Here is a 22,305-nt window from a genome sequence, read left to right as displayed (position 1 = left end):
ATTTTTGCCTCCTATTTCTGCAAGTATATGAAACAACAAACAGCAGTATTGTAGTATGCTCACTGCTTTCACATAGGCTCAAAGGTGCATGTAGTGTTTGTGCAGGCTGTCTTCATTCAACAGGGGAAGAACAGGAAAGGATTGACATTCATCCCTCTGTGAGTGTGTAGAGTTAATCTGCAGTGCCAGTCTTTGGTTGATGTTTCTTTCCATTTTCTTTGTCAGGTCGCAGGCTGTATAAAGATGGAGCCCTGAAGCTGCTTGGCCGACTTTCTCTTCTCTCTGAAGATGTCCTCTTGATGGCAAATGGCTTACCAAATCCTTTTTGTTCATCTGATCATCTCTGCCTGCTGGCTAGCTTTGGCTTGGAGATCTCCAGCCTCAGAGAGAGTTAGTGCTGGTTTCCTTTCCCTAAAGAAAAGCTGTTCTGAGTATAGCAGTTGAGACTCTGGATTGCACAACCTGCTTGCAAGAAAACCCTTTTCCTTGTCATGCCCTAAAAGTCCTTTTCTCCCCTCACACCCTCACTAAAAGTAGGGATGGGAGAGATGGAGCTCTTTTTGGATTGGTATTTTCTGTGTCTCTGCAAACCTGAGCTGTGTTCCTAGTGGGCTGTCAGATGTATTCAGGCATTAGCATCTCTTAAAGGGATCCTTGTTCCACTGCCTTGTTTAGCAGGTGTTTTTGTGCTGCAGGAACCAACACAACTCCCATGTGTATTTGTCCCTATGTGAAATTTTCAAGGACTGGAAAAGAGAGGGGCAATGCTGTCTACTTTTGGTTAGTATAGTTGCTACCAAGGAGCATGGGATGTATATGCCAATACTCTTTCACACCAAAACAATAGGTCTCTTAATTTCTCAGTAATAGTTTAGTACTTTCAGGGCTAGTTGTTGTGTTGAATTTTAGATTGGATCTGCTAACTGATTAGAAATGTCTTTTACTTAATGATCTGTAAGGGCTGACTTGCTGACAGAAGGGTTTGTGTGGTGTAACAGTTTCTACAAGAAACTGCTTGCTGTGACTACTGGACCAGAGAATGGGATTGCCAGGAATGGAACCAGTGGTTCTACAGAGCCACCCACAGCAGCTCAAGAACTGCAGCAAAAGCCTAGAGGCTTTGGGGAAGGTTTCCTTCCTTTATAGCAGTCTCAGAATGGCACCTGATTTGTCGTTTTTAGCAAAAATATTTAGAATCATCCCACTGAGTATCCTATGGAAAATTTTATGCTATAAGGCATGACAACTCCAGAAGGCTATAACTCTGGTTGTCCCAAAAAAGAGATGAAAATGGAAGGCATGTGAGAGTCAGCAGGCCATTAGATGGAAGAGCTGTTCTTGTCACTTGCCCTGCTCTGTTCTCCGTGCACTCCCTATTGCATTCCGCCTGCCAGGGTCAATAGCTAACCTGTAGCATCCATCTCCTGCGCCAGACTGAAGTCCAGGGTGCATCCTTCTTCTGGACCCAGCCATGTTTAGGTGTAGTCAGAACCTTTAGGATCAACTCCTGTCTCTTGATATGTATTGGGAGGAAGGGGAAGGTTGTGTAAGTTGGACCCAGACTGCAGTCACTTGGATCCCAGCGTACCTTTGGTGACCTATTGGTGTGATTTTGTAAGCAGTGGCTTGGCCAGTACCAAAGCAGTCGAGCTGTACCTCTTCCTAGAGTAAATTCCCCAGTTCAGCCTGACATTTGGTGCTTGGTTTATCCCTAAGAGATGAAACCAGTATTGGCAGAAACGTTATCAATCTTCTGTTCACAAACAAGGCAGGAAATCCTCAGGTTTATTCTGGAGGGTAAGGAGACCTGAAACATTGTTTATTCTTCATGGTCTATATTGAGGGACTTTGATATTTTAAATGTTACTTTCTTAATTGAAAAATAAAATACTGCTAATCCAAGAAAATACCACAAAGTAACTGTGACACCTTGTATTTCTGGCAGCTGAACTTCTGAAGGCTTGTTCAACAGGGTTTTGCTGGCTGCAAGGTGAAAGAGGGCAAATTAGCTACACAAGAAAGTAATGAGAGTTGAAGTGAGGGAAGAAGTGCACCTAATTTAATCTTCCAAAACATCCCTAAATCCCAGAGGTGGCTTCTTTGGCGTTGGGTTTGTCCTGCCCCCTTAATCCTGCTGTCCGCTCCCCCCCCCTCCCCCCCCACCTCAAGAAAGATTTGTATTCAGGAACCCTTGCCCTCCTCTCTAAGAAGGAAATACTGCTGTTTTTTTACAGCTTACTTCCATAAACTACAAAAACAAGGTGTGTGTATGGGGTGGGGGGGTGGGGGGGTTGTGTTCTGTACCTTTATGAGCATATGAGGACTGCATATTCCCTTCTTATCCTGCCAGATGGTGTGGTATTTGTCTGGTGATGTGTGGATGGCTGTTGCTACCATCTGTGAGTTTCTGTAAGTGAACAGCAGTCTTGAGGGGGTGTGAATAATTTTGCCCTTAGGTAATAGTTCTGGGATGGCACTGGAACATGGGGAGGGATGGGTGTAGAGGTGTGCATTTATATGTCTATGTTTATCTCACAGTTTGACTGATTTCTGCAAGTACTCTTACTCTGATTTTGTAAGTGTATTTATAAAGGGAGGGAAGGAAAGAGATAGAGAGCTTTGCTTTCTATCTGGCTCAAAAAGAGGTTGCCAGAAGGCAGCCTGGTTGCAGATGACTCCTTTCTGCTGTTAACTTTGTAATAGGAACTTTAGAAGACAGTAAAGGTTTAACAACAACCAACCAAAAGCACCACAAAAAATTCTGTGACACATGGTGTTGGCACTTAGAACTTTAGCTATCTGCTTCTATTGTAATTACTAGCTGCGTCTGAGGTCAGTTGGTGAGGAGGTGTGTATATATGTGTGAGTGTGCATATGTGTGAATGAAAGCTACCCATAAGAGAGCCAGACTGAGCTCTCTTGAGACCCCTAAGGTGTGCACAATAGCCCAGCAGATGAACTGGTTGACCCTGCACTGCCTGAAGCACCCTGCCAGTCCTGTGATGTAACTCAGGTGGAGGACCTGTGTTCCAGTATCACAAGTGCTTTTTCATTTTATGTAAACCAAAACCTTGACTTGTGGGGAAATTGTGTGGAAGTATCTTGGGGAGGTTTTAAGGTTCCAGCTATACTTTGCTGGAAAATCTAATGTTGCACAGGTCAAACTAATGCTTTCCCTTTCCATGCATGAAATAACATAGTATGGACTTGGAACTGTTAAATTTTTGAACACTGGATATGGAGCCACATGCAGAGAAACCCCAGAACAATGCCTACAAGTCCCCTTATTCTTTTTGGAGGTTATAGTGCTCCCAGGGTGACTTGCAGCTCTCAAAGCCCTGGCCTACACATGCTTTGTTGGGCACTGATAGGTGAAACTGGTAGAAATGCGGGACCATTGCTAGGGACTGCATAGAAACAGAGTTGAAGACTTGACCTCTGTGTTTATTTTGACCACTGTCCCAGAAGCTCTGGTATGGACTCTTATGGAGGTGGTCTTTTTCAGGAAAATAAAAACCCCTGTGTTCTAGAGCAATTTGGAGTTAATATCTAATGGATCTGGTGACCTGTGAATGCCTCTTGACTGTGTGGGATTATAGGAGAGGTTTGCAGGTTGGGTGGGTAGAAAGTTCCTAACCATAAAATCGCAACTAGCATATAGTTGTTGGGAGAAAACAATGTGTTCTGTGATGCTTTAAGAATAGCACACAATCAGAGCTTGTGATAATGAGCTTTGTAATGGGATGCAGAACTCAGATTCCAGATGTTGCTCTTAGAACTGTTTCTGGACATAAATGCACGATGAGTTGTCATTAACACAGCTTTCTGATGAATTACAGGGGGGTCTGTAATAGTTATGAAAGTAGAACAGCTGTATCTCTCTAATGCTCAGAAAGGGAAGGTGTCACAGAGGTAATTACCAGGAATATCACCTTAGTAGTGATGTAAAGTTCAGGGAGACTGGTGCTTAGGGGAGGTGATGCCAGAGACCACTGGCAGTGTGTGTATGTTCCCTGTTAGGAGTCTCCTAAGCTGCAGGAGCATGCAGCTGTAGAGAGGCAGTCAAGTATTCGACAAATTATCTTTGCTAAAAAACAGCTTAGTTTGCACCACAGCTGCGAAGCAGTATTTAGTTATGGTATTTAGATAGAAATTGGACTTCCTTCATTTTCTCAGTTTTATGTTCATTGCTTCAGGAGGTTGCCCTTCATAATCAGTTTTCCCAATTACATGGGATGGGAGGAGTGGTAAACAATATAATTGCTCTAGCTTCTTTCCTGTTCTTAATAAATGAAACTTGGCTGCTGCTTGAAGTCTTCTTTCTCCACGCCTTTTTCTTATGAGCTATCTCTCCAGCAGCTGTTTTCCCATGACTGCTCTATCCAGTTATCTTTCTGAGTTACTGATGTTTATTTTTTCTGCAGATGTATTTCTTCAGTTAGAAGTTATGGGTGCAATTCTCTAGGGCTAAATTTTATAATAAATGCAATATTTAAAAGGTGTCAGGATGTAAGATAGTGGGTTTCCTCATCCTTGAAGAATTAAGTGGGAGGAGTGGGAGCTCTGAAATGAACACTTAGATGGGAATAACACTTGTTTATATAAAACAAAAAAAATGAGTTTCAGATTTCTTCTTAGTGCTCTGTACGCCACCTGCTTTGTGAAGGCAGAAATCTGAAATATACTTGACCTTAGTTTTTCTTCTCTGAGGAGTCTCCAAGAGGTCGTAAGAAGTTCAGCATCTCAGCAGATCAAGGTACGAGTCCTACTCTTAATGATGTGTTGATGGTGTTGGCGAACAGTCTGCAAAGCAGGGTGCTGCTCCAGTCCAATATCTGAACCCATTGCCACCATCTCAGTATTGAACATTTATTGGATGTACTGTTAAGAAATGTGCACACATATACATGGGTCATCCAAATGCAGAGGAACCCTTTTGTTGCTTACCTAAAGGGGGAGCAGACGAGCGTTAGTGGGATACCATCTCCTTTCAGGCTTCCTGTTGTGCAGACTAATGGAATTGCTGGCTGTTACCTGCTTCTTGCCAGACTGTAGCTGCCTGGCCCATAGTGCTTCCCATAATGCTGTCATGCTGAAATGCACAAGCTGAATTGAATATACTGCATTGTGTTTCTAAGTATGATACTTAGTTTCTGAAGAAAACTCATCTGTTACAATGATAACCAAGATGACAGATTTTACAGCTGGCATGCCTGTAACTCCCTTTTGTCAGCTGTAAACATTTGGCTTCTCCTGTCAAGGCAAGTTGTCCTCCAGCTTCCACTGAAAATGTCATTCTAGTCTTAAGGCTACTTTTATTTTTATTTATTTAAAATTGTATTTATTTTCTTTCAGATTTAGACTATACATTCTTGTGCTCTTGTATAATTGCTGGAAAATTTTTTGTAACTTTGATAAGACAAACACAGCAGCTTTCAAGGTCCAGGTCTGGCAAATGGGAGAAGGACTAGGCTAGACATTGGCTTGTGCTACAACAACAGATGTATTTGTGCCATCCAGTCTTTAATTTATACACACCAAAAAAGAAAAAAAGACTTGGCTTCAAGCCTTAGTGATTTTATTCAGGTTTTTTTTTTTTTTCTTTCTGGATGCAAAGCCTTATTTATTCTATATATTCAATTACTGGCCAGTGTCTGGAGCTGCTCTTGAACTGGGAGTAGATGAATGCAGTAGTTATTCCTCTCTTCCTTTCATCCCTTAAAATGAGGTTAGAGATAGGATGGCACTCACTCTTTGCCATAATAAAAATATAATCCATAAAAGCAAACCTGGCTGAGCTATTTTTTTCTGTAATGGCCTGCTATCCATAGCATGTCATATGCCTTTGCCTGCCATAATCCTGCAGTCTCTGCATGAATGGTGCTCTTAAGGCTCAGTCTCTCATAAATGAATTTCTGTGTGCTTTTGGACATGTGAGAGCCTTAAGTCTTGGGCCTCTCAGTGTAGAAACTGACAGGGTGTGGTTTTTTTGGGTTTTGGGGTTTTTTTTTGTTTTGTTTTTTGTTTTCTGCTTCAACATGTTGTTTAGCCTTCCCATAATAAACAATTTCCACTTAAGGTCCAAGGAGCATAATCTCTTAACTGACTGGAAAACCTAAAACTGCAGGAACAACCAGTAGCAGGGGAAAAGCTTGTAGTAAGAGGAGCAAAGTCTGTGGCTGCATCACTGTTTTGCTGTTCTCACTCCAGTAGTGAGTCTAGTAATCACCCTGATCTGTACATCCATAGGGGATATAGGAGTTACCTGTTTTAAAGCAAAATCTAGAAAACATGGAGCAGAGGGTGTTTTCAAGCAAGCATCTGAAGTAGATGTTTAGAGCTGTGCAATTACTTTCCCTCAGGGCAGAAGCTGTTTGTATAATTAACTTGGCTAAGATGGACTATTGCATGTGCCTTTCTCTTTGGAGTAACAGGTCAGAGAATGTTTCTTCCTTTCCTATACACACTGTAGGCTTGCCTACATCCTGGCCCTGGTCCCAGCTATTACTCATTTCCCTGGAGAGAAGGGGTATGTTATGCCTGAAAGATGATAGCCTGAATAAAGTTGGATCCACTTCCTGGGGATCCTTGCACTGAATCTTGCAGCTGACTGTCCTTTATTAACCCAGCATTTGTCTTGAGAAGTCCTGGTGAGGTCATTAGTCTGGAAGGTCACTAAACACAGATTTAGAGCAGAATTGCTTTTCAGACTAGGAAGGGAGACTGAATTGAACATTGAAGAGTTGAGCAGTGCAAGAAGAGGTTTGTATTAACCCTTACAGTATTGCTTGTTACATTATTGCAAGACTGAAATTTTTGACGTTGCCTGCACTGATTTTTTTTTCCCATCCAGCCTGACTGATGGCAGATTCCAGAGGAAAATGTGAATTCTGGCCTTTGCTAAATAGCCACATACATACTCTGGCATCTGCCTTTGTCTGCACAGACGTACTCACCTGTTCACATGATTAGAGGAAGATGAGGATTATTTCATGTCTGTTAGTGTAGCAAGTACAGGACATCTTTCCATAATTTGCCTGATACCATCACTCACGGTTGTCCCTTTGACTTCTCAGCTGACATGTAATGGGAAGGTTTAAAGCAGAAAGAAGGACAGTACAGACAACTTGTTTTCTCTGCACAAGCTGAGAGCAGTACAGAGGGAATTTTATTGTCTAAGTGTCAAAGGAAGCAGGAAAAAGTATCAACATGAGGGCCATGGGAAGTGCAGTAAAAACTAAATCTAAATAAAAATTCTGTGTTGGCTACGTAAGAACACAGAACCACACTGATTAATTACAAAAAGACACATATTATACTGTTTGTAAAGAAAGAAACTTTCCATTTCTTAGTTCTGAGCTGTCCCAGTGATAAAGATGTAAATGGTTTAGGAGAACCCTATCAGTGCTGGAGTAGAATACTGATGCGCATAGAAGGGGACCTCTCTGGTCCCACTAGCACCATCTCAACCCTGACCCAGAGGGAAACTCTGCTCTGCAGAGATTATGGGGGATTCAGTAGCCTTCTGGGCCTAAACTGAGTTGCCCTTGAGCAGAAAGGGCTAGGGCACCACTGAAGGAGAGTGGTTGTGATACAAGTAAACACCTGCTCAGAAGACACACAAAAGTATTAAATTCCCTAAGGAGTTCAGCTTGGCTGTAGAGGGGCCATCTCCACCTTGCTCTGCGAGAGCAAACAACAAGCCAGAATAGCACTTGCTTTAAGTAAAATTATAAATCCATAATGCAGGTCTAAATGTTGTCAGGACAACAGTGCAAGGCCACTGGAATGTGTGGTGTTATTTCAGCCAGACTTGCACACACAATACAGCTGGGACACCCCCTGCCTATACCTACTGTTTGATCATCAGGACCACTTGAAATACTTCACTCAGAAGAAGCAGGTAGCTAAAGCAACCACCTAAAGTGATTAGCCAGAGCCACTGGAGTAAAGTCAAGCCAATCTAATCCAGACTCTTGCCCTTTGGCAAACAAGAGCTTTCTTCTGTTCATTATGGTTTCTTAAACTCTGAAATTCTAAGTACAGTCATCTTCCAGTCTATACAACACCACACATGAGCCTGCCTTATGGGGCAGGGATCTGATTAAGGCTTTCACCTGAAATACTTGAGACAATTCATCCTGTTATGCAGATTTGAAAACAGCAATACAACTACTATGTGAGCAGAAAGTATGTTTCAAAAATACAGCTACTATGTGAACAGAAAGAATGTTTCAACTACAGTTCTGGAGCCATTAATTCTGATAGATCCAATGGTACTATGTACTGACCCATACCCTGGCCCACAGGTAAAATAGAAACTGAAAAAAAAGCACTCCAGTCCCACCTAAAACACTTGCTAACACACCTCAAGTTCGTAAAGACTCCTTTAGTTTCTACCAGTTAAAAAAAAGGCTAGTGTGTCACAGACTGATGGACACCCAACCTTGCTCTTTAATATATAAAATTTGTATCAGAGTGATGCTGTAGCAGAAAATTTTGCTCACTAATGAATCTGCCCATTAAAAAAATTGCATTTGGCCAGGTATCAAGGGACTCGTCTACATAAAAGTATAAAGAAGGGTGCTTATTTCAAGGTTTGCTTTACATTTAGAATACTTTTGCCAGTAATAGGTCAGCATTTGTGAAGTCTTTCAAAGCTCACCTCAGCTTTACAATACAATGCAGGCAGTGTCTATCCATTCCTAGTATACAAACACGGTTCCTTTCCACAGAGTTCACAGGACTTGTACTGCAGAACAGACATTAGGTGAGACCTACTGAGCAGTGAAATTTACATCACAGAGCTACATGAGTGACCCTATTAATATTTAGCATTAAAAATAAATAGGACACCTTGAGATCCATCTTCCTTGTTCTGCAGGCACTAAAGGAATATGAGTTACATTGTCATTCCTTCTCTATAGCTCTAAAGTCTGCAGAAGTGAAAGACTCTCATCAGCAGCCTTTTTTCTTTATGGTTGGCTAAAGGGAGACAGACCAGAAACCAGACCAAGTAGATGGGGGAGGAAAGAAGTTGAAATGCTAAAGTTTGTCTTGTACTGTGCCCTGAGGTTTCTTACAGCATAAAGCTAGATTTCATTAATCCTCTCTGTCATGGAAGGATATGGTCTTGTTTGTTAGGAAGGAAACAAAGCTTTGTATTGATGTGATTCATCCTTTTACAAAGATGGGGGAGTAAGAGCAAGAAGGTGAGAACTCTATAGTTCTTTTCCAGTTTCTTGTACCATCTGCTAAACTGGAGATACAGAAATAGTAAGGAGAAGGAATTCTATGACACAGAGAAACCCAGTAGAAGGCTTGAAATATTAACCCTAGCAGAGGGCACTTGTCTGCTCCTGAGTCCATCTTGAGAAGTTAATCAACATTAGATACAAGCGAAGAATTAAATACTTCCTAACATATATAATTGTGCAACTAAATCTTGAAAGAGGATGTTCTTGTCTAGCTGCAGCTGAGGATTAAGAGACCTTGAACTCTACCTGTCATTCATATCTTAAACAGCCATTTCCTTTGGTTTTCTAAGCTATTGGTCTCAGTTACATCCTGCAGGAAAGCACTTAATTACAGAGTCAAACAAAGCATTTTGTTTTAAGCCATTCTGCCTTGGTGATCTAACACTGCTGAAGACCCCTGTTGCCCCGCTCTCAAGAAAGCATCATTAACTTGCAGCTGACCTGTCACTTGTCTCATCTGTTTTAAAGTCTTACTCCCACCCCCACATTTCCCCTTTCCATCTAAAAAAGCTCAAGTCTGCCCAGTTATTCAATGTTCTCTGTATTAAATTAATAATTACTCTCTAGAGCTCTCAGCTGCTTTGAATTAACTAACTAATCAACTAAAAGTCATGGTGAAGATGGATTCTAGGTATCTTTTATAATTTTTTTTAAACTCTAGATATCATCCACTTTAATAAAACCAGACAGTCAGTTTCCCCTTGCTGACTGCTGCTGTATTTATCATATGATTCACAGTGGCATCTGAACTTTCAGTCCGCTGCATAGCAAACATTATGCAAAGGCAGTTTGTGGCTTCCAAGTGGCCCATATTATTTACAGGTAACTGTGGTGCCTTTACAGCTAACATCATCATTAGCATCCAGACACTAAATATGTTAATTTACATCCACACAAAAATGACCAGAGGACATGTTCAAAGGGGTGCTTGGCTCACTGCTGCTGTCAACTTCAATTGTTGCATGTACCATAATATTACATATTATATGTAATATCCCTGGAATATAAGGGAGTGGACAGGTGTTGCACTGCACTGTGGAAACTGGCATCCTCTTCTGGATTAACCTTCTCTTAGCTCAGCAGCAAGTTCTGCCACCTTCTTACAGATTTTCCTTCTGGTTGTACAGCACAGCAGAAAAGTACAGACTACAAAGGGAGACTGGAAGGACCGACTGCAGTGCTACGGATATGCCTTGCAAGTTACATCACAGTTAAGGATGTACAATTAGCAACCTGTAAGGCCTGAGTTAAATCACTTGTGGGTGGTGCTTCGAGGATTAACTGCTTTAACTGGGCAGAAGAGCTGATTTGTTTGGGGTTAAGAACCCATTCTCTGCCACCAAAATAGCTCCGCTTATTATGAGGATGTGGCACAGGAATACTGCAACAAAAAAACTAGTAGAGCTAAGCTCCATCGTGTTTCTAACAAATAAAGAAAGGATAAGTCCAGTTCTAACAAAATTAAACATGTAGTATTTCAGAAAATTTAGCTCTTTGTCAGTACTGTGATAAAACAAGACTGTTTCTCTCCAGGACACTCCTACTCCCAAGCTCAATTTCTGCATTCCCTAGATCCATGCATCCAAATCACTTTAAGACCATGCTGTTCTGACTTCTGGAAATCCCACTGTTCTCATGCCCTAGGCCTCAAACAAAGAGGTCTGACAACACTCCAGATTTCTGACAAGCATTACACTGCTTAATCAGTAGTACAGCCCTCCCCCAAGAGAAGCATAGGAAGTCAAGGCCACAAGTGGCAGAACAGCCCAGCCCAGCCCTTTGGGGAAGGTTAGTCTAAGCAGTGCTGTTAGATACTGCAGCTATCCAAAGAGCCAGAACACAACCACAGCTCTGGAACTGGGGTGGGAACTGCTTTCAGGAGGCTCCAGGGTGAGCTCTCAGGAAAGCAGCTGCAATTTCCTCAAGCAGAGCTTCTCACAAACAGGTGTATGTAACTCTGGCACTAACATTACAGGGAGGAAGGACCAAGAGCCTTGTGGAAAGGAAAAAAATGCTTGTAAAACTTGTTCACATTATTACATCCTTCTTTAACTATTTACTCTTAAAACTCGTACCTCAGTGACTGAAGTGCCTGCTACAAGCTTTCTGAGTAGCAGCCACTAGAAATTAATGGAGAGAAAGCTGATGAAGAGATGATGGGAAGTTCAGGTTTTCCAGCAGCCCCCACCCACCCCATCCCCATTGCTGAACAATTGAAGTCTCTGTGCCAGTTTTCATGTAGCAGTGGTATAGGCATATCCTGATCCGCTCAACCACCAAAGGACCAGAAAGTTCACCAGCATTCCATTGTCTACCCCCTCAGAGACAACGAAATGCTTTGAAATAGGCAGGACTAAACATAAAAGATGTGGTTTTTCTGTATGAGAAGACTTTGTATGGTCAATAAATCAGGCTGAGCAAATTCAGACCTATCTCTCACAAGAGCAATGATAAACAAAGTGTTCATAATGACAAAACCAGGAGTTTTTCTACAAGATTCAGGGGCCATCCCATTCCAGCATCACTTCTCCCACAGCCCTGCAGACATTGCAGGGATTGAAGACTTCTGTGCAGACAGGGAAGAAGTACTGTTGACAAGATGCTTCATCTACTTGCTGTCAAGGCAAAGATAGCAAGTCCACTGACCCCACTCATTTCATATTCTTCCTGAAGCAAACTCCCGCTAATGTACAGACTTTTTTCTTTTTTTTTTTTTTTCTTTTTTTTTCTTTTTTTTTTTTAAAAATACTTAAGTGAATTAAGATGGTCACCTCTCCCAGAAACAGGCAGGCAAATCCTCTGGGACCCATGGGATCCAGCTCTGGGACTAGCCCACTAATAAGTACCTGGGAACATCAGCACTCCCTTATGCTCCCACTCCTGTCCCATTTGTCAGAATCACTGCAGGTGGATCCAGGCCCCAACTGTGGCCAGCAAGAAGTCCGTGGAGCCAGGCACACAAGGCACAGCTCTCTTCACACCCGGATCTGGTACCCATTGAGGTCTGGCATGGCTTTGGAATCAGCAGGCTTCTTCTCACCAGATGGCCTGTGAGCAGAGGAGGTAACAACTCTTCAGAAACTGTTTTCAGTCAGGTGATGCTGCACATAGAGGTGGCAGCACAGGAAAAGGTACACAGAGCTTCAGACCAATCTTTCACTACTGAGGACAGGACTATTCTGCAGCCTCCAGTAATTCTCCCAATGATCTCAACAGAACAGAATGCAAGTTAGGAAGTAGGAGGTCCACTCTGGAACCCCAGGTTATTATCAGGAAAACAATCTTGCTGACAGCAGAATAATTTTTGGAATCTCTTTTAGACACAGGTCTGTGAGACACCAGAGCTCAGACCCATGAATAAGGTTAAAAGTCAGCTACCAACATCACTGTCTGTTTGAGCTGCCTTCTTCCTCCCTGCTAAAACAAGCAAGCAAAAAAACCCAGCTGTCCCCTCAACTCCCTAAGCAATTATAAACTCACAATGGTACTGACTAGGGAAGGATGCTACTGCAGGTCAGAGAAATATCCACTGTTCTAAAGAAACCCAGTACACCATCAGAGGGATCCAAAACCAAACAGCAAGGTGGAGTCTGAGTAAAACAGATATTTTAGATAGGTCTCCTGCCCAGCAGTCCCACTCACCGTCGGTCGCCACGGCTGTTTCGCCGATGGGGGCTGGCCTGACCTCTTTGTGGGGAGGAGACATCTTTCTTTCTGTCCTTGGTGGGAGACGGTGGTCCAGTTCCTTTCCCAATCTGCCACGAAAATAAAATTAAGAGCTACATGAGCAGAAAATCAATGAGTAATAACAAAACCCACAAAAATTAACAATGATTTATTATATGGGAAAAAAAAGACAAAAAGGCAAAACAAATGCATCAAAATGCAAAAGTTGGGAAAAAACCCAAGTTACAGTGACAGCTATGGCTCCAAGGAATGTATACGGTCCAATCTAATCACAACTGCAGCACTGCATGAGCATCCATTAAGGGACCAGCCTGCATACAGTGAGTGGTATTCAGTAAGAAAGACGCCCCAGCCTCCAATTGACTTTCTACTCCACACATCTAGGAGAGCTTCCTGTCACTTCATTCCCCCAGTATACCAGCAGCCAGGCAAGACAGTGGATGTGGCACTGAGTTACTCCATCCTTGCTGCTTACCTTCAGCCTCATATCACGGGCATGTCTCTCAAGCTCTTTGCGAAAGTCTTCCCGGGTTAGCTTGTCCAGATCCAGGATGGAGCGCTTCCACTCAATCTGCTCCACACTGTGTGGGTCATGGGACACACAGTGGCCCAGCTTCACCTTTTTCAGAGTGTGCCAGCAGCGGCGATACGCCTCCTCAAAGTCAAAGATGAGTTCGCTCAGTGTGCGGAAGACAGGTGCTTTGTACATAAGTTCCTCACGTCGGCTGATGCCCAGTGCCCCATAGCGGCCGCCAAAGTTCACCCCCAGCACGATGTGTCGGAAGTAGTTCCCTGAGAAATGGGTTTTGAAGCTGATGGGGAAACGGTCCAGTGTGGTCATGTTGTTGGTGAGGTAACTGACAGCAGCCACTATTCAGGAAATAACCGGTGATAGCTGTTTCCTGACAAGACACATCCTACCTGCTCCAGACCCTCCCAGCCTGCTTAGCAGACTCCCCATTGATTCAGGCATCACATAAGGATTTGTTCTCCAGGCCAAGAGCCCAGCTCATTGCAGGCTGCCCTACTTTCATCTGGGTTATGGGGAACACAGACTTGGCCTCTTTTTGTCAACAAAGAGAAGTTAATTTTGATGCAATTCTGTGATGCAGAAGTTGCAATGCTAGCACCCTAAGTGTACTGTATTCCATAGCTCCCAAACTGTTAACTCTACAGCATTATTCCTTAGTTTAAGTCTGTTTTGCTAGCTACTGTTTCACACACCTTCAGGATAAAGAGTCACCAACCTCCTCCACTTTTGAACCATTCGCTCACCATCTCTGCCCCTCTAGGTGCATGAAGAACCTATAGCCCAAGTACCACAAACTAAACCTGGAAGACGGCTAGGAAAGACATGTACTTAAAGATAACACTAGACATCTAGAACTGAAAAAGGTATTGCCCAAGCTAGTAAGTGACATACACCATAATTAGAAGTTGGGGAGGATCTGTAAATTATTTTAATCAGAACACATGCAGGCAGTAAGGGAACAATGCTATCCACAAAGGATTTCCTGACCTAACTCTAGCTAGTGTTTTTGCTCTGCTTTAGATGTTCTTTTATCTTTTACTATCTTATATGGCTGACCAGAGCAGCACCACCCTTCTTGGTGAAAGAAGAGCAACTCCAAAGTTCTGATACTTTAGAGAATTGCTTGGATTTGGATTTCTTTGGTGGGGTTTTGTGGGAGAACTAGGGAGGAAAAAAAGAGGAACGTGGGACTTGGGGACAATATTATTGCCACCCTCAAAGCATCACAAGCAAGAGAGCAAAGGCAAAAACACAAGGATGGGCAGACATGCACAACTCCAAGAGGAAAGGATACATTCCCAGGATCACAGCTTCCAGGCATTTTATTGGCAGGGCCTCTTTGGTCATTTCTTTGGCCAGGTCCATCAGCCTGCAGAGTGGGACAAGGGAAAGATGAGGACAGTTAGAGGGCTTGTGTTATCAGTGTGGCCAGTTCAGCCCTTTTCCACTATATTTTGTAAGGTAGGTTTCCAGGAGAGAGGGTGGCCCACAGAGGATAGGGAACAGAACCAAGTATCTTCTTAAAGAAGACATTAAATCCAAACCAGGTCTCTGCCACATGCTGTTGTTGCTTCCAAGGAATTCACTTAAGTGTGTTGCAGCCAAACTGCTTACTGGCCAACCTGAGTTCTCAGGGAGACCACAGCACCAATGTGTCCACAAGTAAAACCTCAAAGGACCAAGAGCCAGCAGTGTTTGCCACACAAGGAAAATAAAGCCTTCTTCCCTGGCATTAACCCTAGTCTCTGTTCAATGAGTACCATGGAGGAGACATTAGACTGATTACAAAACAAGACAGTTGGACTCACATAAATCTATGGACTAGACCGATAGTAAGAAGCCAATCTTGGGAGCTTCTCCATATGCTCTTCAAGAGAGTCAGTGAACATCAGGCGCTTATTGCCAGGAACTTCTGGAGCACAGCAGTTACCAAAAACTGCAGTGAGGAGAATACCCTTTCTCATTCGAAGTATGAGTCATCAAAAGCTTAGTGAGAGCCTAGATTCTGCAGAATCTAGATTCAGGCACTACTCTCAGGAGCTATGAAGTCAGACCCATAAAGATACTTGGCTTTCACAAAGCTTTTGTAGAGCAGGACCTAATTTCAGAATCCCTCAGAAGTTCATATAATTACATTCCAATTAGAAGCAGGCAGAATATGCACATTTTTGCAATACATTATCTTTGGTTTACTGGATTTACTGATTCATGACAAAAGACCCACTACTCTCTTTCTTGAGAAAGACCAGACACAGCTCTGCCCAGCTATGCCCCAGGCAACAGACAACAAAGTTACCCAAAGCAGGATGCAGCTGCAGTACTGAAAGCCCTGAGTGCCACTAGACCTTGGGCAGGGGATGGAGAAAAAGCATTGTGTATAGCAGGGCTCCAACAACAAAGGATTAAATACTGTAGAGGCTGCCAGCACTTACCCAGTCAGAGGTCTGCTCTTCTTAATCTCAAAAAATTGTGTCCCAGTGTGATTGTACCTGGAAGCAAAAAGTTAAGGGCTTGGCAGCTTGGAAAGCAGAGTTTGAAGAAAACTTGTCTGAAGGACTTTCATGTGATTTACTATTCTCACAGCAAAGTCATGATCCCACAAATGTAGCAGTAACACAAGGAAATCCCTACCTCCCTTTCCTGCATTTCTCCCATTTGTAATTCCTCCTTACTTCCACTGTATTTCCTTGTCAATCCTTCTCTTCCTCATACCCACACATGGGTTTCCACTCCAGTTCCCAAAGGTTCATGCTGACAGCACATGCTCTGCTCAGCTTTCCAGTTACCAGGGCAGAATAGTTTGATAAATCTCTTCCTGCTCCAATCTGTGCATAATACACGAAGCAATGAAACATTCATGGTACCTTATTCTGATTGACTGGGATCCAATCCAGAGCACAACCACCCTGAATGGGTGAAAGATGCCAAAAGGTCGGCCTTCTTACCTTGAATTAGGGCTGAAGCCAGAGTTAGATCTGTATCTCCTCAGTGAGATTAGAGTGTGTTTGCATGGCATATACATGCACTCCAGCACAACAGGAATGGAGAAATCTCATTCCCAGAACACAGCCACACAGGCAGCTCTGCATATAAAGGGGCAGCATACCACAGATGGACAAAAGCAGAGTGGCTGGGTGTTGTTTAGACAGAGAAGAGTGATTGAGCAGGATGACCTGAGAAGGTTTGCCCATTACTACAACTCACCCACACCTTAACAATGAGGTGATGCAGTCTGTAGTACATCTGACACCTGGCTGTCAGCATCTCAGATATGTGCATTTTTAATGTAATACTACAGTAAAGCTACTGACCTAGAAGAGTGGGTAGTGGGGAAAGGCCTTTGACAACATGCGCATTTGTTACATGCAGTGAACAGAACAAGAAGGTAACTTGGGAAAAAAAAAAAAAGAAACAGAGCAGCAAAACAAATCATTATCCCAAGTCCAGCTTTCTGTTTTCAAGGAAAAAGTTTCAGTTCTCCTCCAGCTACATTTCTTTTCAGAATTTTTCTGTTTGTCAGAGGGAAAGAAAGTCTTTTTGCTCTTTCTTCCTGGGTTATCACACCAGTGAGTAAGGTAACAGCAAAGGATACTGAAGCTCCCTGATGTAGCGCTGTACAGCTTCCAGGCGCTCAGGGATGGGGGTGGATGGCTGGAACACAGGCACACTTGGTATGGGAATCTGAAATGAGGAACAGAATATAAATCACTACTTCCAAACCTCTCCAGCTTCTTGCTGAACTCAGTGGCACATAACTATAGCGAGCATGTTCCTCTGAAACCAGACCCTTTTTGCTGCCCAAAGTGACCACACCAGAAACATTCCTCTATTTCCACAATGGAAATTGGGAAGGGATTCAGAATGAGGCATCACCACAGAGCTGCAAGAGAAACTACGTGAAAAGGTCCTGCATTTATGCAACATTACATTGGATGAAATAGATAGAATTAACTCACAAGGCAAGACACAAAACAGGAAAACTATCATCTGAGGGAGCATGGCCTCATTTGAGTATTGAAACTGAAAGGCACGAAACAAAAGTAAAAGAAAGAGGCAAAAATGGACAATGAGTTTTCCAATATCACCAGAGGGTAGAATGGTCCTGCAAGCAAGGGTAGGTAGGTAGCAAAGGTCCTTCATTGCTTCCTGGCATTTCAGATGAGTTGGCACTGACTAGGACACAGGCTTGACAACATGACTCCCTGCCCTGCAGTGGCTGGTGTTTTGAATTACATGGTCAGAGAATGACTTCTTGGATGTTCACCTTTCAGACTACTGTTCCATTCTGAGGCCTCAGTCTTAGGGGTCCAGTCAGATTTTCCTCACCATTTTCACTATTTGCTCCACAGGGGATAACTCTAGTCTTGTCAGCAGCTAAGAAAATGTGTCTAAGTAAAATGAAGGGACCTGTCCACAGGATAAATAAAAAGGAGAAGACACAAATTTGGGACGACTGACAGGCTTGGAGAAACAGCCCAATATTTTCTTTCTGAAGGATAGCTCATGCTTTGCATGCACCTTGCTAACATCAGACTGCATTTTTTCTCAGTTGTTTGGCTTTTAACATTTTAACAGTTCCTCCTCAGACTTCCCCCAGCACTGGCCTATCCACAGCTATGAAAAAGGGATTCAGAGCCAGTTCTTCCGCTCTGCTCTGCACAGCTGCCTCTGCTGGACATGGTTTCATAACCACTGGTACTGCTTAGTGCACCCTTCACATGTATTTCTGTGGCCACTCATTTCCATATACCTCCTTCTTCTGTCCTGTGTTTGTACAAGTGACTGGTGAGCCAGGTCAGGCACCTGGAGCAGCTGAAAGCTGAGCCAGCAAGCATGGGTAGTTTTCAGCCAGATCAGTTCCCTGTCCTGGCCTGCCACATGGTTGCACCCCGCTTGTGCTCCCCCACCATACAAGGACCAGAGACACGTTATCCTTGACATGGGCTGGTGCTGCCCCTTGCATCAAGGGTACCAGCTGCCTCACTCGCAGGGGGCAGCACAGCCATGGTGGGAGCAGATGTGAAACTGGGTTTGTCCAGCTGCAGCAGGAGTAGGGAAGGCTCCAGAGAATGGCACAGGAATGGTGCCATCTCTGGAAGTGCACGAGCTGAGTCAGTTTGGATGCTGTGAGCTGACACACTGAGTCATAGGAAATAATTTCCACACAGAAACAACGAAAGGGGTAACAATCAGGGCAGACTGACTATTTGTTTCATTTCTTCAGCATGGAGACTTTCATGCTTTTGAGTGGAGACAGACAGATTAAGTGCATGTTGACAGCACAGACTAATGATTGTGGGTAGTTCCTCCTCCCTTTACTAGTACAGACCCCCAGATCTCCTTTTCCTCAAAACACTGAGACAGCACAATGGCAATCAGTTCAGCAGGGGACTAGTTAATGTGGAAAAGCCTCCTGCACCTCAAGTAATTAAACTGATGAAAGTACACTGTGCTCTCGCTCAGATCTGGGCCTGCAGCCCAGACTGGGCTACAGTTTCTTTTTGCATCAGGTCTATAGCATTTTAAAAGGGAAATACAAGCAGAAGGAGAGGAATAAGGTCTCCATCCCTCAATTCCACACTGACAGGATGAGAGATCCTTACACTTTCTTCTTCCCCAGCATCATCCACTGCACGTCTCAAAAGAGCTATAAATATTAGGTAGTTTTCACAGTCCTTCAGAAAGCAGAGAGGAATTTATTTATAACAGGAAAGATAGGAAATCAGATCTATTTTGACTTCCATTTAGCTATTCTGAAAGCTGGAGAGAGAGCACAGAAGAGAGCCCAGATTTCCCAAAGTATATAACCTCTGCCAGGCTTAGCAGACCAAATGAACACAGCACTGATCCCTCATCACTTGTGTGGAGTAGCTGCACCAGACCACTCCTTGATTCATGCACCCTGGCAGGCTGTCTGTCTACATGGGGTTGGGACTGTGCTTTTAGAAAGGGGATCTCAAGAACAATCGAGATTTTCATATACTAAGTGGGCCATGCTGTATGTGAGGAAAGGGAGATGGGAGGGAGGCACAGGCAAAGCTCCACCCTTATCCGTACCACAGAGGTGCTCTTCTGATCAGCCTAGTTTAGCAACAGTTTATTTTATGGTACTTATGTGCATCCAAGCACCTCCCTACTCTTCCTTCTGCAAATAACACAGGAGCAATATCACCCTTGGTTGAGTGCCTGACTGAAAAAAAAACAGATTATTTTTTCTGACTCTCTCGGTCTGAATCCATTAGATGAAATTCTTCCTGTCTTTGCCCTCATAACCATCTCATTTAAAATCCATAATTTCTTTATGAGCCAATCACACATCACTTTGTGTTTCCAGCATGGACCCATTTGATGGTTCCAGCAGCTTGAAGCAAGGCAATATCCCACCCTGTTGCTGGAAAGAACACAACACAACCTACAGGAGACTGGCACTCTCAAGCCTGCTCACTTGATGCCCACTCACCCCAAGTCTACTGGAAGTAAAGGGAGACTAGAGGAGCTGTCTGACACCAGTGAGAGACATAGCTCCTGAAGCTAATCTGTCTAAACATGTGTCTAATCACAGCCTCCTCCAGTCATCATTTTATAGTATTTTACTTTATTGACAGCTTTTTTGAGAGTTATTTCCCCCAACACCAAATTCTGGCTATGATCCATGGCCAAAATTTTGGCGTAGGCAAGTAACGGTCCCATTCCCAACACCTAAGAAGGATTATTCACCTTCCAGCACATGGAGAGAACCTGGCTTTTCAAAGAAGCTAGCTCTGCAGAGTACACTCACTGCCCTGATTCTCATCTGTTGCACCAGCCTTTCAGAGAAACTTGATGGCATAGAGACAAGGGATGATAAGCAGCCCTCAAAGAAAAAAATACATCCCTACAGGGGAGAAGGAGCTAAGGAAACAGAGCTCATCCATCCTTGTGGTTTCCCGAATTCCACTATCCTTACAGTTATACACTGAGTACGCTTGGGAATGGGGCTTCAGATGGCAGAGTGCTGAATACAGTTTATAGATCTGTTTCCCAGGGGTGCTAGCAGATGCAAAAAAAACCCTCAATAACTCAAAATCCAACAACCTCCAAAACAAAACAACCTAATTTTGTCTCTTATTGCAAGAGCTCAGACCGCTTGTGTCCCATAACTGTAACCCTTTTGGATGAGGACTATAAAGTGAGAAGAGCGAAGTTCTTCACGTAAGACCAAAACAAGGGACTGAACACTGTATTTCCCTGTCATTTACTGGAGTCTTGTTTGTCAGCTGCTTTCTTCCATTTCCCTCAACTTTTTTGGCCAAATCAGTCCTTATGGTTAGGAAATTAGGTAGTATGTGTTTTGACTGATCTGAAACACGTTTTTAGCCTTCACCTAGGCTCAAGACAAAGTCAGAGGAAAGGAAGGAAATCTGAAAAGGAAGGAAAAGTCTAATGGAGTTAGAATAGGGACTGTAATCAGGACTCAGGATTTGTTCCAGCTGCTGCCACAGATGCCTATGACTCTACTGCACAAAGGATGTTGCATCACATGCTTCTCCAGAATTCCTCATGGAAAGCAGTATGGATTGTCTGTGCACTGTACAATAGCATGTTTTTCCATACTTCAAATTAATTTCCCAAGGAGGTAAGTCCTTGCTAAAAATGCCTGAGACGATAAAGGTTCATCTTTTTGTATCTGAATTTCCCCTATTAGAGTGATGGCAATACTCTTGTATTCATTTCAACCTCCCAGTGGAGTGACACCCAAATGTTTGCAGTGTCTTTTGTTCACAGTATGCCATTAAAAGGGAGAGATTTTTCTCCAGCTGAGATGCAATACAGATAGCAACAATCACAAGAATTCACATTCAAATGTTTCAGTATGGTACAAGGCTCAGTGAAATGGTCAGTGGTTCCTCTTTTCATACAGTTCTCTGCAGCAGGGACAGGAACATGCTTGGAAATCACATCTGACCCTACACCAGCAATAAGCTCTGCAAGCGTTTGCTAACTCCTCTTAAAACGCTTGGCATCAAAAGTCTTTTTTGACACACACAGTTCTGTTCCAGAATGCCTTTTTGGTGTGGGAGACTGTACCCAAATCGAATTTCTTCAGGTTCAAAGGTTCACCTCCGCCTGTCTGAATCCCCCACAAGTATTTGGGCTCTTCTAAATTTAACTCTCCGCATCTTCTCATCATTTATCCAGTCTTTCTCTTTAGGTATTGCCCATTCCCCCCCTCCCCCTCTAGGCTGCTCACACATTAGCTACCTGAAGTCCGTTTTCCAGCAAGGCCGCAGAAGAAGAGGGTGCTACTGGCGCACCAGACAGGGCAGAGCCCCGCAGACACCCTCTCGCACTCCGACTTGGAGCGTGGCTTTGCTTCCGGCAAGAGCAGTGCCGGGGCCCGTTTTTCCGAGGGATCGCTCCCGAGCCGGGGAGACCGGCCTCCTAGGGGACAGGCGGGCGCCTCCTCCCAGCGGGATGCCGCCGCTTTTCCCTTCCCTTCGTCCGCCCTGTGGGGGAGGTCAGCCCCGGGCGCTTCCCTGGGACCCCGCGCCACACCAGCCCCAGAGTGGGGGGGGGGGGGGGTCTCACCTTGGGCAGGTCGGCAGCGCCCCGGATCCTCTGCGCCACTCGGTCCCCCTCGGGGTGGATCCTGCCCACATGCCGCCACATCCGCTCCCAGGTGGGCTCATCCACGGGCAGCCCGCCGCGGTTGACGAAGAAGGGGACGCCGCCGTCGCGAAGGTCCTCCTCGCCCTCCTCCTCCTGCTGCTCCTCGTCCCGCGGTGCCGCCGCCTCGCCGGACGGGGGCTGCCTGGCCGCCGCGGCCCCGTCGCCCCCCGGCATCGGCAT

The 22,305-nt window shown here is 44.1% G+C and overlaps 2 protein-coding genes across 5 annotated transcripts in view; one reads left to right on the top strand and one right to left on the bottom strand.

Moving 5' to 3' along the window:
- Positions 1-1,283, top strand: part of ANGEL1 (angel homolog 1) — a 10,218-nt gene extending 8,935 nt beyond the window's left edge. For both annotated transcript variants that reach the window (XM_088058189.1, XM_014249816.2), the window contains exon 10: positions 226-1,283. In XM_088058189.1, the coding sequence (XP_087914315.1) occupies positions 226-395 (170 nt within the window). In that variant the 3' untranslated portion in view covers positions 396-1,283. The remainder of the gene's footprint in view (positions 1-225) is intronic.
- VASH1 (vasohibin 1) lies at positions 427-22,305 on the bottom strand. 3 transcript variants are annotated; one of them, XR_015772987.1, is made up of 9 exons: positions 22,045-22,305; positions 17,069-17,157; positions 15,909-15,965; positions 14,771-14,845; positions 13,420-13,801; positions 12,900-13,012; positions 12,104-12,305; positions 4,691-4,881; positions 427-1,983 (listed from the first exon to the last, which is right to left on the bottom strand). XR_015772987.1 is itself a non-coding variant. In XM_088058194.1 (7 exons), the coding sequence occupies exons 1-7, from the start codon at positions 22,303-22,305 to the stop codon at positions 12,233-12,235; spliced, it is 1,050 nt and encodes a 349-aa protein (XP_087914320.1). In that variant the 3' UTR covers positions 7,128-12,232. The 3 variants fall into 3 exon arrangements, 1 of the variants encoding a protein (XP_087914320.1); XR_015772986.1 differs by lacking the exon at positions 427-1,983 and having other exon boundaries at positions 2,304-4,881; XM_088058194.1 differs by lacking the exons at positions 427-1,983; positions 4,691-4,881 and having other exon boundaries at positions 7,128-12,305.

Source organism: Pseudopodoces humilis, chromosome 7 (assembly GCF_049639895.1).
Source record: "Pseudopodoces humilis isolate 2021_Gansu_Grassland_sample_001 chromosome 7, ASM4963989v1, whole genome shotgun sequence".
NCBI lineage: Eukaryota > Metazoa > Chordata > Aves > Passeriformes > Paridae > Pseudopodoces > Pseudopodoces humilis.
Note: the sequence above shows the minus strand (reverse complement) of the source record. Positions and strands in the feature narration are given on the sequence as shown.